Genomic DNA, 16,897 nt, shown 5'->3' on the forward strand with positions numbered 1-16,897 from the left:
TCTGTATGTCCATACATTTCTGATGCATCTCTCTCTTCTTCTTATGGACATTAGTCATCCTGGATTAGAATCCATCAGTATACCCTCATTTAACCTTAATCACTTCTTTAAAGGGTCTATTTCCAAATATAGTCACATTCTGAAGTACAGAATGTTAGGACTTAAACGTACGAATTTTAGGGGAACGTAACTCAGCCCATAACACTGGGCCTTAATTTTATTTGTAAAACTAAGGACTTCTTGTTATATTTGCTCTTGTTTTCCACCTGAAGACTCAGAAAGCTTTTCTAGTCATGGAGGCCAGAGGATTGGTTCTAGGGCTCGGCCAGTGCTGTGAAGCAGCTAAATAACAGAGGAAACCACAAGCTTCCAACGTTGATTCTTGAAATTGAATGGTAGTTGAGGACTATGCATTGCAACCCATGAAAATAAAAGGAGCAAAGCTGACATTCAAGGGGTTCAAAAGGATGAACTGATGACTTAGGAGCCTCTGTAGATGGATTAAAGTCTAGCCGTGGAAGTCACAATGAAGACACTGGAGAGGTGGATTGTTCAATTCATAACAATGCCCTCCTTCTGAAATAGGAAGAAAAAATACATTTTTATTGAAAAGTAAGAATAGAAGTCAATAAGGGAAGACGTTAAATGGCAAGAATCAGAACAGGGTCCTTTCTCTTTACGATTCCTGGCTTTGATCTCCTTTGAATGATTTTTTTCCCCCTGAATATATAAATACCAGGCAGCCACTCACATGCTGCCAATCTCTAGGCAATGAGAATATAAACCTATATTGGACCATTTTTAGGTACCAGGCTGAAAAAGTAGTTTTCAGGGAGCTTTGAGTTTTGTAAGACTTGTTCAGTAGGAATGCTGGATCCAGCCCGTGGATTTGTAGTACCATTTATTTCAGAGGCAATTGTTTGGCAACTGTTAGGACCTAGCTTTATACACCATACGCAAGGAGAAATGTATTAATATGGTTCACAGCAAGAAATATGGGATCAGTCACCCTGAAGTTCACCAAAGACATTTTATCTGCAAGACCCTGTCAACAAGACAAACTCCCATGTTCAAATCCCAGCGTGTTCGTCTCCACCACTCCTTATCTCTAACTTTTAGATAACAAAACATAAAATGAAATAGGACAAAAATCAAACCAAATTCTGCTTTAATTGAGTGTTTTTATAGAAGTTTAAGAAGAAAGCGACACATTTAGTTGAGTGTGGGGGAAGGTTTAATTTCAGAAATGAGCTGACCTAATACGTTATATTCACTTTTTGACAGATTATATATATATATACACAAAATGATACAAACAAAAGGTAGTGGGTGTGAAGTGTAGAGCAAAATAAATCCATGTACTCTATTTGTCCCCATATGCATTGTGTATTCATTCACCCATGGATACACTAATTTATTCATCAGCTCAACAATAGAGGAATCATTTGCTGCCAGGTACTGGACTAGGCACTGGGCATATACAATAAAGCCGTAGCATTCCTGTCTTCAAACAGGTCCAGTGCTACTAAAAATGACCCTCAAATCCTTATGAATCCATGGAGATAAAAAAAAAAATACGAGACTTTATTTTGTGGACTATAACGGCTTCAAGTGATGACTCTTGTCCTAGCTGGAAGGGAGCGGACTGACACTGCACACACAAATGGAAGAGCCTCCCAGGACGACTGTTGACCTTTCTCAGTGACTAGTCCAGTGCGTGTCGTGGGCACCTCCGGTACGTTGAGGACTCTGTACCCATGAATACTTCAGTGAAGAGCGCGTTGGCTCCGCACTTCGAGATCTCTGAGCTGGATAAAAGGGTGGGAGCTCTGTGGATAGGAGGCTGGTGTAGCGATTTCTGTTTTCATGGAGACACGTTCCTAGGGCACTTTGTGTAAGTTAGGAAACGGTGCCCTTGCAGGGTGTACGGCCCGGTGGGTCAGGACAGCATACCAGCCAGGGGCCGTGGCCTGCTTGTAACACTTGAGCTCAGGACCATTTGCTTGACTCAGTTTTTATGTCTCCATTCCAATTTCTAACTGGCTCTGTTTTGTCAACTATCGTCTTAGTTTGCGAGGTGGGAGGCACGATGACAAAGAACCCCACACTTATCACATAGTACTTGAGAGGAAAAGGATAATCAAAGTTCAGTATTAGGAAATCTTAGCCTTATATTTGCGCTCTCTTTTTGTGAATTAGACCCCTAGTGTCATCATCACCCTACATTCAAGCGATCTGACGTGGGTCCTGAAAAAACAACAACTTTTGCCTGTGCTCCCAGGGATGGTCAAAAGCAGACAGCTGGGGATCCCTGGGATTGAGTCTCACGTCGGGCTCCTTGCATGGAGCCTGCTTCTCCTTCTGCTTGTGTGTCTGCCTCTCTCTCTGTGTCTCTCATGAATAAATAAAATCCTTAAAAAAAAAAAAGAAAAGCAGACAGCCCAATGACAGCTGGCTTCATTCTTTTTATATTGACTCGCCTTTGAATGCATTTTTTAAAAGTATCATCTCACCAGAATAGTAGATCTTTTGAATATTTTATTTTATTTATTTTTATTTATTTATTCATGAGAGAGAGGCAGAGACACAGGCAGAGGGAGAAGCAGGCTCCATGCAGGGAGCCCGATATGGGACTCGATCCCGGGTCTCCAGGATGATGCCCTAGGCCAAAGGCAGCGCTAAACCGCTGAGCCACCCAGCGATCCCCTCTTTTGAATATTTTAGGCAATCACTACCTCACCATGTTCAAGATACAATGCTAACAATGCAGAGGAACTTTTTTTTTTTTTTTTAAATCTGACTTAATATAGGCAGGCAGTCTCCTCAGTTGCCAACTTCTGTGGAAATCCAGCCATAGATAATTTCTGAAATTAAGTCACCAAAATAAGCTACTTATTTAAGAGCGTGTGGTAGCCAGCAAGGGATAGCATCGTGAACCAGGCTTGACAACATCAGAGAAGTGTACACCTGAGGTCCAACCATTACAGGCAGAGGATGGGGAAAAATGGGTAAAATCACATATAAGCCTATCTCTTCAGGGTTGTAGGGAAGTAATCAACTCTGGCAAAAGACCCTACAGTGTTAAGCTACATTGCTTCGGGGGCCCCTGGGGGGCTCAGTGGTCCAGCGTCTGCCTTCGGCTCAGGTAGTGATCCTGGGGTCCTGGGATCGAGTCTTCCAGGGAGCCTGCTTCTCCCTCTGCCTGTGTCTCTGTTTCTCTCATGAATAAATAAATAAAATCTTTAAAAGCAAACAAACAACTGCATCACTTCATTATAAGCTGTCACGTATAGAAAAATATATATTGATTATAAAAGAAATCACAGTGTATTACCAAACATAATCAGAGGAAACAAAATATGCAATTGTATTTTATTTTTCATTATGGCAAATTCTGAGTCGCTAGGTTTCTTAAAATTTATTCAGTCAGATAGTTAATGTACTGACGTTTTTAAAAAGAGATTTTTGAAAATAATTTGACTATCCCACTAAAGCAGGGTCAACGACAACAAAAATTGTGAATTGCCACTTTCTTTTCTCGTGTCCACAGCAGACAACTCTCATAGAGCCATTTCCCACTTTTCACTGACCCTGGACTTGGCCTCAAAATGCTTCCTCAGCAGCCACTCATTGCCAGTTAATTGGGGTTAACACTTAATATGAAAACTATTCATCATTCCACTGGTTAACTGAACTTTCTGAGAGCAGGGACTTTGTCCTACTTACCTCCGTATGGCAATGCCAGCATATTACCTGCACAAAAGTGGCACTCCATATATAATAGTGAATAAGTACTCCAGGAATTGTAAAAAATTTTCACTAGCAGGTAATTTTCAAATAAAATATGCAAGTGGCCAGTTACAAGCAAAAATAAATTTAACTTCACTTTAATTAAGAAAAAAAATAGACAAGCAATTTTTGGCTAGGTTGGCTAATATTTCTGAAAAAGTTATATTTAATTCTGATGATAGAGGAAACGTATACTCAGCTATATAACTTGGTAAGAATGTAACTTATGACAGTTTTTCTGCCGGGAAAATACTTTACCAAAAATCATAAAAATAGCAGTACTTTCACTTAGAGTTTCTACCTGTGGAAATATATTTCATGAAAAAAAAATACTTGTGTAATGATTTAGCTGTAAGGAAGTTTGTTGAAGTAGGATATAAAAAAATCAAATTTGTAAGAGCAACAGTCAAGGATTGTTCAAGTACCATGTTATGGCCTTTGTATATATTTTTTTGTTTCAAATTTTTATTTAAATTCTAGTTAACATCTAGCGTAATATCAGTTTCAATATTTTATGAATCACTCAGAGAATTTAGTTCTTTTTTAGTGATTTAGTGATGAGTGCCCATCACATCGCCTGCCCTCCTTAATACCCCCTCACCCATGTAGCCTGCCGCCCACCCACCTCCTTCCCTCAACCCTCAGTGTGTTCTCTATAATTGAGTCTCTTATGGTTCGCTTCCCTCTCTGTTTTTTTTCTTCTCATACGTTCATCTGTTTTGTTTCTAAATTCTGCATATGAGTGAAATCATGTGGTGTTTCTCTGACTGACTTATTTCGCTCAGCGTGATACTCTCTAGCTCCATCCCGTCATTGCCAATGGCATGATTTCAGCCTTTCTATATTTTATTATTATGTAGCACATCCCCACATGGATATAGTACACAGCTCTTAATACTGTATAAAAGCATACTTATCAACATGGACACATATTTAGTATGTGTTTTTAAGTGGAAAAAATAGAGCTTGCAAAATTGTGGCCTTATTTTGTGAGTATATGTGAATATGTGCCTAAAGCTCTAATAAAAGGATTTAGAAACTCCAACATATTACCATTTGCTATCTCTTGACAGGAAGATAGGACTGTTGCTATTATTATTATTATTATTATTATTATTATTATTATTATTATTTTCCCTGTATCTTTTTTTCTCTAATGATCACAAGTCACTTTAGTAATATTTTTTAAAAAGTAGTTTTTAATATTTAAAAATTGCTATCTGGAGTTGTTTATATATTTTTTCTTGATATATTCTTCTGAGTAAGCAGAACATTCAAAATCATTCCATTGATTATTCTTTTTAAAAATAGAGATTTCAGCATCTAAACATTAGAAACCTTCCCTGAGGACTTCCGTGTGAGCTTTTGGAGAATCAGTCTTAAATCTGGCCCTCTTTATTGACAGAGTCTTTGCACTCTTTTCCTTTTCTCATTCCTCCCCTCTCCCTAAATTCATCTCCCTCTTCATTAAAACACTGATGGGAAAGTCATAACATATGAATCAATTGTTCTTTGCTTAGATTCTCAGGAATTTTTTTTTCTGATTAATAATGGAATATCTTATTTAATATAATGCATTAATAATTAATACAGATTTGTTCATAAATCAAAAATTAATGTACAGAATATTTTTAAAGGATTTGAAAAAATGCCATTAATGTGATGTACTTACATCAAGTATTTTTATTTTTTCTGCATATAGCTTCTTTTATGTAAAAACCATATTATATGTACAATTATGTTTTATTTTTCCAGTAGAAGTGCATCCTGGGGCACCTGGGTGGATCAGTGGGTTGAGCATCTGGCTGTTGATTTCAGCTCAAGTCATGATTTCGGGGTCCTGGGATCAAGGCCCACACTGGGCTCTACACGCAGTGGGGAGTCTGCTGGCAATTCCCTCCCTTTCCCTCCACCCCTCCCCACTGTATGCACGCTTTCTCTCAAATAAATAAACAAATCTGTAAAATCTTTAAAACAACAACAAAAAAAGAAGTATATCCTAAGTATTTTCTCAGAGTTCTCTTTTTTTTGAAGAGTAGTTGCAGTGCCAAACCAGCATCTTTTCTCATTTGTTCCTTCTTTTACCAATACCGTTGAATGCCTACTGTGCACCTGCTAAGTGCCAGTGTACACTGCTAGAGATGATAAGGATGATTCTGTCCCCATGGAGGGGCCCAGCCAGGCCCACAGCTGCCCCCTTGCTTAGTCCACTGTAAAACTCAATAAAGAAGACAAGCAGTAACAGGGGAGTGGAGGTGTTAACTAGACTCCCACAAGGAACAGCAACTGCCGACCTTACTATGTCTCCATTATTAACTCCCCCAGTGTCCCCTAAGTGCTCTTCCTCTCTCAGGGGGGATCAAATGGATTACCAAATTATGATGACTGCTTTTCACATCAGGTAAGTCACACTAAGATATGTAAGCTCTTTACCCCAGAAGTTAATTTACCAAGTTAAAATAAAAAGGACCTGAGATGCCATGTTCATCTGCTCCATCATACTTAACGCGTCATGTACGTACTGAAGAACACAGAGGAGTCTGCATTAGATACGTCTCAAGTGAAATAATCAGGAACTGTTTTCAAGGTCTTGAATGACAAAGACAGAGCAGGGACTGACCCTTCGGAAGGAGGCCCCGTGTTTCTTTCTGTCTTTCCGTTGCTGGATCTGGGAGGTATAGCTGGAGTATCCAGGGCATGGACTGGAGTGGGCTTCAGGTGCCTAGAAGGGGTCAGGATGGTGGCTCTTTGCCAGATGTGAGGAAATCTTTCAACATACCAGCAACTGGTATGACAGGCTCAGCCCTAGGAAACAATCATAAAATGCTGCAGGCGACTTTCTGCTCGAAGAGAAGGACATGACAGTGGCCAGAAGAGTTCTCCTACAGCAGAATTTCATCTTCGGTTGATCCTTTGTTAATCTTCTGAAAGTGAGACTCCAGACCTACCTAGATAATTAAAAATGAGAGGGGCAGAAATTGCACGTGTGGACAACTGAACTCAAATATAGGTGTTATAAGAATGCTGCTAAAATAATGTTGAGACAGAGGAAAAAAGAAAGAGGCCCCTCGAGGAACTCAATGACTGGGCTTGATAAATGGGAAATATGAAGCATCTGCTTATTTTAAAAGAAAAAAAACTATAGAGAATCATTTATTTATTTTTGGTGGGGGTCATCTCATTTTAGTCACAGTTATCAAATGGCAAAAGTACTTTCAATGCACATGATAATTCTTTTATTTATTTATTTTTATTTTTTTTTAATTTTTATTTACTTATAATAGTCACAGAGAGAGAGAGAGAGAGAGGCAGAGACACAGGCAGAGGGAGAAGCAGGCTCCATGCACCGGGAGCCCGACGTGGGATTCGATCCCGGGTCTCCAGGATCGCGCCCTGGACCAAAGGCAGGCGCCAAACCGCTGCCACCCAGGGATCCCGATAATTCTTTTAATAGTTTTTTTTTTTTTCTCCTCTCTTTAGCTTTCCTTATTGGAAAAGGCTGGATTTGGTGGTGTTCTTCTATATGTTGATCCTTGTGATTTACCAAAGACTGCAAATCTTAGCTATGATGCCTTCATGGTGTCACTGAACCCAGGAGGAGACCCTTCTACGCCTGGTTATCCCAGTGTGGGTAAGTGTGTTGTTCATCTTTATTATTATTTTAAGCATTACATGTTGTAATTTTGAAGTACGTATGAAATTAATCAAGGGGTGGCAAGGTCGAAGAACTCTTACCATTCTGTATGTAAAAAATGATTTTTTTAATCTGCTCAAGTTAGAGACTACTCCAACAAGGCATAAAACGTTTTAAAAAGTTTGTAATAGATTTTTGTCTGGACCAGTTGCAGTATAATGAGCAAAAAGAAGACATATTTTATGTTATTATTGATTGACTGAAAGATAAATTACTACTGGGTGGCAGAGGCACTCCATATAGGTGGAAACCATATACAAATACCTAGAAGGATGAAGTACCTGCTGCTTTAGGGTGTCTGTAATTACTTTAAGTACAGAGTCGAGGGGTAAATACGGTCCCGTTAGGTGACCTAAGTAGTGGAAAATGATGCTGGGGCAGAATGGAGTTAATATGATCAACTCATCCGGCTCCCTCAGGGAAGGGATCTTATTGGTTTGGCCAGTCACTGGTAGCTTGAAGATGACCATCTTCGCATCAGACATCCTTCCTTCTCTCAATAGGTTGTGTTCACGTTATTGAGGGGTCATGTGGCAGAGAGAAGACAACTGATTTTGGCAGGTGCTCCCTGCATCATTGAGTTTCTGTCCGATGTGTCATTGACAAGTAGTCCATTAATACAGTCTTGGCTGGGGAAGAAGCTCCGTGACCCTTCTTCCAGGGTGATAGTAACCCATTAACCATGACACTACAGTCAGTAATTAAACTAACAAAAAATTCATGTAATTATTCATGTGCCCTGCCAAAAATTTTCCCTGTTTTCTACAAAATAGCACAAAAGACTTTCTAATTATCTTGTTCAAGTCCACTTGTCCTCTGTGTACATTGACTTTACTGATTAATCAATAACTCTCCAAGAAAGAAGTAAATTGAATCAAATATGAGTTATAATTTATAAATTTTGTTAGGTCTACTGATTACTGCTTTGTCCTCTAAAGCACACTTTTAGTAATGCATTTAAGGTTTTTTCTTGAGACCTTATTGATATGTATTTCTTATAGTCTATTGTCTCATTATTAGAATTTCAGAATTAAAATTAGGAGATGTCCATCTACATCGCCAAAAATGTCAGTCCACTTGTCTCATTTGCAAATGCTCTAACTTCCCTGGGTTATAACGCCTCAGTTTCAGGAGTCTACATATGACAGCTAACTTCTTCGTGACAAATCAATGGGCTGCAATGCTATCAAAAAGCTGCTTTATGAATATTCTGTTTAAATTGGTATATTGACCAGTTGGCAACATTTACTCAACATTTTTTTTTTTTTTTGGCTCAGATCATTTCCTAGCTGTGGAATTCAGTAATATCTAGCGAAATGTTGGCCAGAGCTGCGAGCAATCTCAGAATGCTTTTTCCTTTCCTTCCTTTCCTTTCCTTTCCTTTCCTAACGGTGGGCCGTGACTGGCGTGCCGTCCCTGTCCGGGAGGTTCCTTTCCTTTCCTTTCCTTTCCTTTCCTTTCCTTTCCTTTCCCCTTCTTTCCTTTCCACTTCTTTCCTTTCCCCTTTCCTTTCCCTTTCCTTTCTCCTTTTCTTTCCTCTTTCCTTTCTCCTTTCCTTTCCTCTTCTCTTTTCTTCCCTTCCCATCCCTTTTCTTTGAAATAATTTCAACTCACAAAAAATTTCAAATAGGATATTTAAAGAATCTGTATGACTTTATCCCAGACTTCTCTCATATTAACATCTTATATAATATAGCACTTCATTATCAAAGCCATAAAATTAACATTGATACAGTGCCGTTAACCAATTGTAGACTTTATTCAGATTTCTCCAATTCTACCCACCCCCCCTCTTCTGATCCAGCATCCAATCTGGAATTCCATGCTGCATTTAGTTGTCTTGTTTCCTTAATCCTCTTCAGCCTGAAATAGTCCCTCAGTCTCTCTTTTATTCTCTTGACCCTTTGGAGAATACTCGCAGTTTAGTTTGTAGAATATCTCAGTTGAGCTTGTCCAATATTTTCTAATGATTCGACTGTGGCTATCAATTTTTGGCAGGGATACTGCAGAAGAGATGGTGCGCCCTTCTCAGTGCCTTCTATGAGGAGGTACGTCACGGGCACGGGTCATTTCTCATGATGCTAGCTTGTAGCTTTCAGGTATGGTGCTGTCTGCTAGTTTTCTCTACCGTGTAGGTATTCTTTTTTTTCCCCTTTTTAATTAACAGGCATCTTCTAGGAAGATATATGAGGCTACCTAAATATCCTCTTTCTTATCTTACTTTTCCTCATAAATAATAGCATTCATCAATAGTTCTTTTTCGTTTCAATTATTTCTGTGATATTTGCCAGGTCCTGATTTTTCTCTTTCCATTATTCCTTTAGAATCCTGCTTAAAGAAACATTTTTATAATATGAGTAGTCATGCTCCCTGCCTACCTTCTTTAGCAACAGTGAAATGACTAACCATTTTGAACAAAATTGCAGGCCAGAATTCTTAGACTCAATTACAAAATATCACTGCAATAAATAACATTATTTACTGTATTACTAATGTAGTCATAGAGGACTCACATGGGAAATCCTTTACAAATATCATGCCAGTGTGTGGGGGTCGGTGGGGGGAGGATGTCTCCAAAATACACAGAAAAGGAAGAGATTCAATTCATTGTATTTCTCGTTTTGTCCTGGTTGCTAAGAATCTCTGGTTAAGTGTAGTGACTTATACCACTGGTTTCTGATTCATTTATCCCTCCCTCTTGCAATTATCTTAAGATCTATGTGTCTTATGGTTTTATTCACATAAAAAAAATAATGCAATCCTCAGTTTTGTGGACAGAGAATAAGGAGGAGAAGGCAGGTTGTGAATTGTAAATAAAAACTACAAGTAATAAATTGTTCAAAGTGAATAATAGTATCTGGCTTCATACCCTACAATACTGTTAGGTAAATGATTATTAGAGGAATTAATATAAAATTACCACTTTTTCCATTTTTAGGAACTCTTGTTTTATTAATTAATCTAAGGATGATTAAGCTCTAAAGAAGGGTATAGAATAATACAAGTCCAAGTAGGTAGTTTTGTTTTTTTAAATATGTACATAATAAACAGAAGAGCGTAACAAACTTTCCATATGCTTCATTGATTATCTACAATTCTCCTATTTTTGTGTTGTCTGTACATCTCTTCATACCCCACAGCACCACTTGTTTTTATGGAAAAAAAAACATATAAATTGAAATGCACACATCTTAACCAACAAAAGGATATACCTGTGTAATCTCTGTGCCTATTTAGCGATACTACATTTTTATCACCTTGGAAAGTTCAGAGCCAGTGCCCATCGCCAGCGCTTGCTAACTACCAGTCTCACTTTTACCATAGTACAGAATTTTGGCACTTCATGCAAACGGAAACCTGATGTATGCATAATAACATGTGCAGGTTCTTTTGCTTAGTATAATGTCTTTGATGTTTCTTCACACTTGCACGTAACAGTTTGTTGGGAAGTATACCACAATTTCTGCATTGGTTCACCTTGGTATCTCTCAAATAAGCATGCCAAGGCACTCTTCCACAACACATGATCCAAATGGATTGTTCGAATAAGACAAGGGAAGGAACTTCCTATAAGATAGTTATGCTCAGTATGTCTCGTTGCCTACCTAAAAAGGTCTTGATTATTATAGAATCAGAGCAAAGAGTAAAAAAGGTATTTTTTTTTTAAATCCTTTCCTCCTATAACACAGAAAATAATGTCTTCTCATCTTTTTAACAAAAACAAGGCTTCAGTTCATTTGGCATATTAATCATTCTGAACCTTATTTCTTTTTACCTTAAAAATAATTATACTAATATAACATACACATTGAGATAGATAGATGATAGATATAGATAGATAGATGATAGATAGATAGATAGATAGATAGATAGATAGATAGATAGATGATAGACAGTCAGACATAGGTCCAGATTTTACAAGACTATAAGGAAATGCAGTATCTCAAACTTTGTCCCAGACCCTAGTAGGAGTTCTGAGGATGGGGCCCAACCATCTGTATTCCAACAAACTCCCAGGTGATTCTGATGCAAATGAATTTTGAGACCTACTGAGCTAGAGAACTTTATGCTTTATTTCCAAACATTAGTTGGGCCACTAGGACGACTGATCTAAGCTTTATGACCTCATGTTGCTGTTCTTTCAACATTATATATTGCAGCCTTTCATTTTCCCTGCCTCCATGTCAATCAGGACTGAGGAATATTTGTGTTCTGCAGCCTGGACCCTATTTTTATACTCCATTAGCTCTCAGAAAATATTGGTTGAGTGAGAAACCTGTTTCTTTAACATGACTACTGGTCTTTGATGATTCTGACCTTGGGCTATACCCTGATTTTAATTAACCTAATTAAAACTAAAAAAAAAAAAATATTGTGTATAAGCATATACCTCTGATGGGTTTGTTTACAAAATACCTGGTTTTTCTCTTTAAATTCTTTCACACCTATTCAACCATTCAGAACAGCCAAAATTCTGCTTACAATATTAGGATGTTAAAAATCTAATCTATTCTCTTAATTCTTTTGATAGTTTATCAAATATGTCAAAGATTAAATGTCCAAGATATCAGACTTGATTGTAATTACTTCCCCCAACTTGCTACAAGTATTTCAGCTACGTTAAACCGTGGGCTAAGCAAACCTCATTCCCCTAGAACCATCTAATTTTAGAATTCCAAGAGATTTTATGGTTCCTGTAAGGTTCATATAGTTTTGAGGCACAAAACCTGGATCAGGTTAGGTGGAGGCTCATGTAAATGAGGCATACAAACTGACATTCACAGTAACTGCTCATAATTATAACAGCAGTGATCAGTTATAATCAAAGATATGCTTAGCTTCAAATCATTAATTGGTTTTGCTCAAAGCGAAGAGGGATTCAGAAAGCTGTGGGTGAGAATAAGTACAGGGAGGTGAGAAATGGACACCTTTGAGAAGCCTATCAGTTAGTCTGTGTTGGAACATGGAAAAGAAAACCCTTCCCCAATTTCTAAGCTTCAGATTGTCTCACCACCAGACTAGAAATAGTATTAGCAATTAGAAGTCCTTTTCTTTCCATATTATTATTATTATTTTTTAATCATTTATCTTCCAAAACCTCTGCTGGCTAAAGAGTTTATTTTCATTTTACTACCATCTCCAGGTAACTGCCTATCTCATCTATGAACAACTCGTTAATTGAAATCCAAATTTCTTTTATGTTGACTTAGACTTAATCCTCCTTGTGCCCAATTTCCCGACATCCATCCTCATTCAAAGTTTTGCGTATATGTCCCTCTCTCTGTTGCAATCCCGTCTCCTCCCCGTGCCGCCCTTACCCCCAACACCCCGCCCTCTTTTTCTTTGTTTTATATTCTGGAGAGGAAAGTGGTTTCAGTGGTTTTACTCTAGTGAAGTGTATCAAACGACACACTTTATTTAATATTCCCAGTGTTACAATTCAGTGGATCCGCGTGTTTACCCGCTGTCTGTTCAACATCACTCCTGCCAAACAAAACCACTCAAAGAATAAAGAATATCACTGTAATTTGTGACAAGTCTTCTCCACGTGTTCTTGGTCCAGTTACCTGGACAAATGTTGAAAGACTGACTTGACTTGGCACTAAATCAACTGAGACCGTGTTGAACTATTCCCTGACTAGAACAGTGGGAAATATGAATATGTGCCTAGTTGTCAAGACAGTGTTAGATATTCACAGCTTGAAATGCCTTGTCACTTTGTTGGGGAAAAAAAAATAAGGTGCCTGTATTTTTGTTATTTTACTCCAACTGGTGGTTCTTGTATGTGTCCTGAAGGCTTGAGATTTACATGAAATATTGTCCAAATTAGTTCTAAGAACCATTTGAAGAGTGGCTCATAGTGAAGCGGATTTTCAGTACATTTAATTTGCATTATGTTGAGAAGAGAGGTTGTTTACATTCAAACTGCTCCTTTCAAAAACCTAATTTTTTTTGGAAAAATAATCGTAGTTACCTAAGTTTTCTTGGTCCCAAAAATTTTATATGGGAAACTTATAATTGATGGCTGAAATGTCTAAGGTTACAGCCCTTTTAGAGAATATTTTTGAATTATTATTGTTCGTAGACAGTATATGTGCCACATAGTTTATTAGGCAGAATGTTCTTATTACTGTACTCGGAAGTCTCTATTTTAAACTAAACACCTGCTCTATCAATGGAGACAATCAGTTGTTTAAGAATCGAAGTTTCCACAAAAGTCTATGGGGATTCTAAGAAGATGATAAAATCTACTGTTTGGGAAAAATGATTTATCAGTAAATTGCCATCTCAATGAAGATAAGAAGCTAATTGAAACAATAGAAAAATTAATTTTACTTTTTTAAAAAAGATTTTATTTCTATGAGAGATAACGAGTAAGATAACAATTAGGGAGGAGAGGGAGAAGCCGGCTCCCCACTGAGCAGGGACCCCGATGTGGGGCTCAATCCCAGGACCCATGGCCTGAGCTTAACTGACTGAGCTACCCAGGTGCCGTAATTTTCCATTTTTATAGGATTTTGTATGCTTTATCTTAAATCTTTCAACAGGATAGTTTTTGCTGTCCCTTTCTCGATAAGTAAATTGATCCTTAGAAAAACTGAGCTTTAAGCAAAGATGTCAGGCTAGTATAACCAGCACTTAAATCCCGAGTAACCTAACTTCTAACCAAATGAGGGTTCGTTCCAGTAATACTATCTTGCATCAGCCATAAAATTTACGTAAATGAGATTTATGAAAAAAAGAGTTGTATTTAGTGTGACATCAGACAAATGATTAAGTTTGATGTTAAAGAATGTGTGGCTTTGTTTCTTTTCCCCCTACTTTTGACACCTGGTTAAGTGTAATGTTGAAAGTGAAATATAAAATACTGCAGTAAAATTATAAAACTTGCCTGCAGGTTTAGACTGTATCAATATGACATCAGACCGAATTTGGATTGAATTATATGCAATCGCCAATATCCTTACAGAGTATTGTTTTCTACTCTTATCTACAAAAATACAATAATTATAAAAGAAATTATTATTAAAGAAATAAATTGAACAATTAACTAACCAAAGTATATGAAAAAAACAGTAGCAACAAAAGACCTTGTTTTATTTTTATTTTTTTCAATCACAACATGATATAGATTATTTTAGTGGAATATATTCAAAACCTGTCATTTCCCCAACTTTATTAACCTTCTTCTTTAATAGCTTTAAATGCTATAAAATACAGCCAGCCATCTGAGTATCTTTCTCAAAATACAAATTGTTGTAATCATGGGTACAACCCACTTTTTCAAGGTACTAGAAAGCAGAACATATCAGCTGAAATTGCATAAAAGAGCAGGGATATGCCTGAGAAATAATAAATCATGCTGAACAACACAATTTTTTAAAGGATTTCTTTATTGGGGCACCTGGATGGCACAGTGGTTAATTGACTGACTCTTGGTTTGGGCTCAGGTCCTGATCTCAGAGTTGTGAGATGGAGCCCAACTCTCCGTGCTCAGCGGGGATTCTGTTTAAGAGTTTCTCTCCCTCTGCCCTTCCCCCCATCCTCTCTCTTTCTCTCTAATAAATGAAAAGATCATCTTTTTTTTAAAAAGATCTATTTATTTGAGAGAGAGAGTGGAGGCATGAGCAGGGAAAGGGGCAAAAGGAGGGGGAGAGACAGGATTGTCTGCGCTGGTTGTGGAGCCCCACACAGGGCTCCATCCTAGGACCCTAAAGTCGTAAGCCAAGTTGAAGTTGAGGATTTAACAGACTGAGCCATCCAGACTCTCCCACAATGCAGTTAACTTTACTTTTCCCAGCCAGTTCTCATACTTTCTTATCCGTTGTGTTCTGGACCAAAAACTATAGAATAGCAGGAGGTCTTACCGTTGACACTCTTAAGCTACCTTAGAGAAAATATCATTAATGGAACTAATGTCAGACATAAACTTAAAAAAAAATTCAATATAGTCTGTTTCATATTCACTATTGAATGATAAAGACAATATAAAAATAATATTAATCTTTTTTTAAATTTCTGTACTATTTATTATGAAGAGCAAATTTTCAACACGTGGCAAATTGCACTATGTTGTTTATCAGACAGGATTTCCATAGACTTAAATGTTAAGTCTCAGTGTTTTAAGAAGTCGATTTCCAAATCAGCAACTATAGTCAACCCTAAAGTGTCCTTTGTTGATGCCTTTCAGAAAATAGGGCACGGTTGTCTGTTCATTTCTTTTCTTTTCTAGCTAGTGGTGGAAAATAATCCATATTATGCCATAAAGCAGTCTGATATTAATACTTAATTATATAGTGGCTACAGAGATACTTTCTATATCCACGGTAAATGTGACACTCTTGCTTAATTATCTAAATAGGTCAAGGTAATTATGGCTTTCACTAATTTCTTTTTATTTTTTTTTCCCATTTTTCGGCTTTATTGGAGTATATCTGACAAAAGTGCAGTATATTGGAGGTACACAGTTTGATGAGTCAATACCCTATAGACTGTGAAGGATTCCCACATTCCTCACCTAACATATTTAGTTATCATCTTTTTAAAAAAAAAATTTTTTCATGAGAATACTTAGCTATTACCGTCATAGCAAATTTCAACAATAAAATACAATATCGTCAACTACAGTCACCATGTTATACATTAGATCTTCAGCCATTAGTCTTCCTTTAATTGAAAGTTTGTACATCTTTTCCAGACTCTCCCTATTTCTCTCACTTCCCAGGCCCTGGCAACCATCATTCTAGTCTGTTTCTATAAGTTCAACTTTTCTTTCTTTATTCTCTCTCTCTCTCTCTTTTTTTTTTTTTTTTTTTTTTTTTTACTCCACATATAAATGATACCATGCAGTATCTGTCTTTCCTCGTCTGGCTTATTTCATTTAGTCAAATGCCCTCCAGTTTCATCTAATGTGTTGCAAATGGCAGGATTTCTTTATTTTTCAAGGCTAAATAATAACCGTCACGTATGTGTACCACGATTTCTTTGTTCATTCCTCCTTTGTCGGGCATATAGGTGGTTTTCACACTTTGGCCATTGGGATTAATGCTGCAATAAACAGAGGAATATAGATATCTTATTGAGATAGTGATTCCATTGCCTTTCAATAGAGGTAAGATCGCTTGGTCATACGGTAGCTCTAGTTTTCTTTTGCTGAGGAAACTCCATACTGTTTTCTCTACTGGCTGTACTGGTTCCCAGTCCCACCAACAGCGCACAAGGGCTTCCTCTACATCCTCTACATCCTACCAGCATCTGTGTCTTTCACTTTTTAATAATAGACATCCTAACAGGTGTGAGGTGATATCTCATTGTGGTTTTGATATGCGTCTCCTGGATGATTAGTGAGTGATGTTGAGCGCCTTTTCATGTACCTACTAGACATTTGTATATAGTCTTCTGAAAAATGTTTAT

The 16,897-nt window shown here is 37.5% G+C and overlaps 1 protein-coding gene across 4 annotated transcripts in view; it reads left to right on the forward strand.

Moving 5' to 3' along the window:
* NAALADL2 (N-acetylated alpha-linked acidic dipeptidase like 2) overlaps positions 1-16,897 on the forward strand; it is a 1,187,116-nt gene that overhangs the window by 747,848 nt on the left and 422,371 nt on the right. For all 4 annotated transcript variants that reach the window (XM_038583938.1, XM_038583935.1, XM_038583936.1 and 1 more), the window contains one exon: positions 7,270-7,420. In XM_038583938.1, the coding sequence (XP_038439866.1) occupies positions 7,270-7,420 (151 nt within the window). The remainder of the gene's footprint in view (positions 1-7,269; positions 7,421-16,897) is intronic.

The sequence above is a fragment of the Canis lupus genome, chromosome 34 (assembly GCF_011100685.1).
Source record: "Canis lupus familiaris isolate Mischka breed German Shepherd chromosome 34, alternate assembly UU_Cfam_GSD_1.0, whole genome shotgun sequence".
In the NCBI taxonomy this organism is placed as follows: Eukaryota; Metazoa; Chordata; class Mammalia; order Carnivora; family Canidae; genus Canis; species Canis lupus.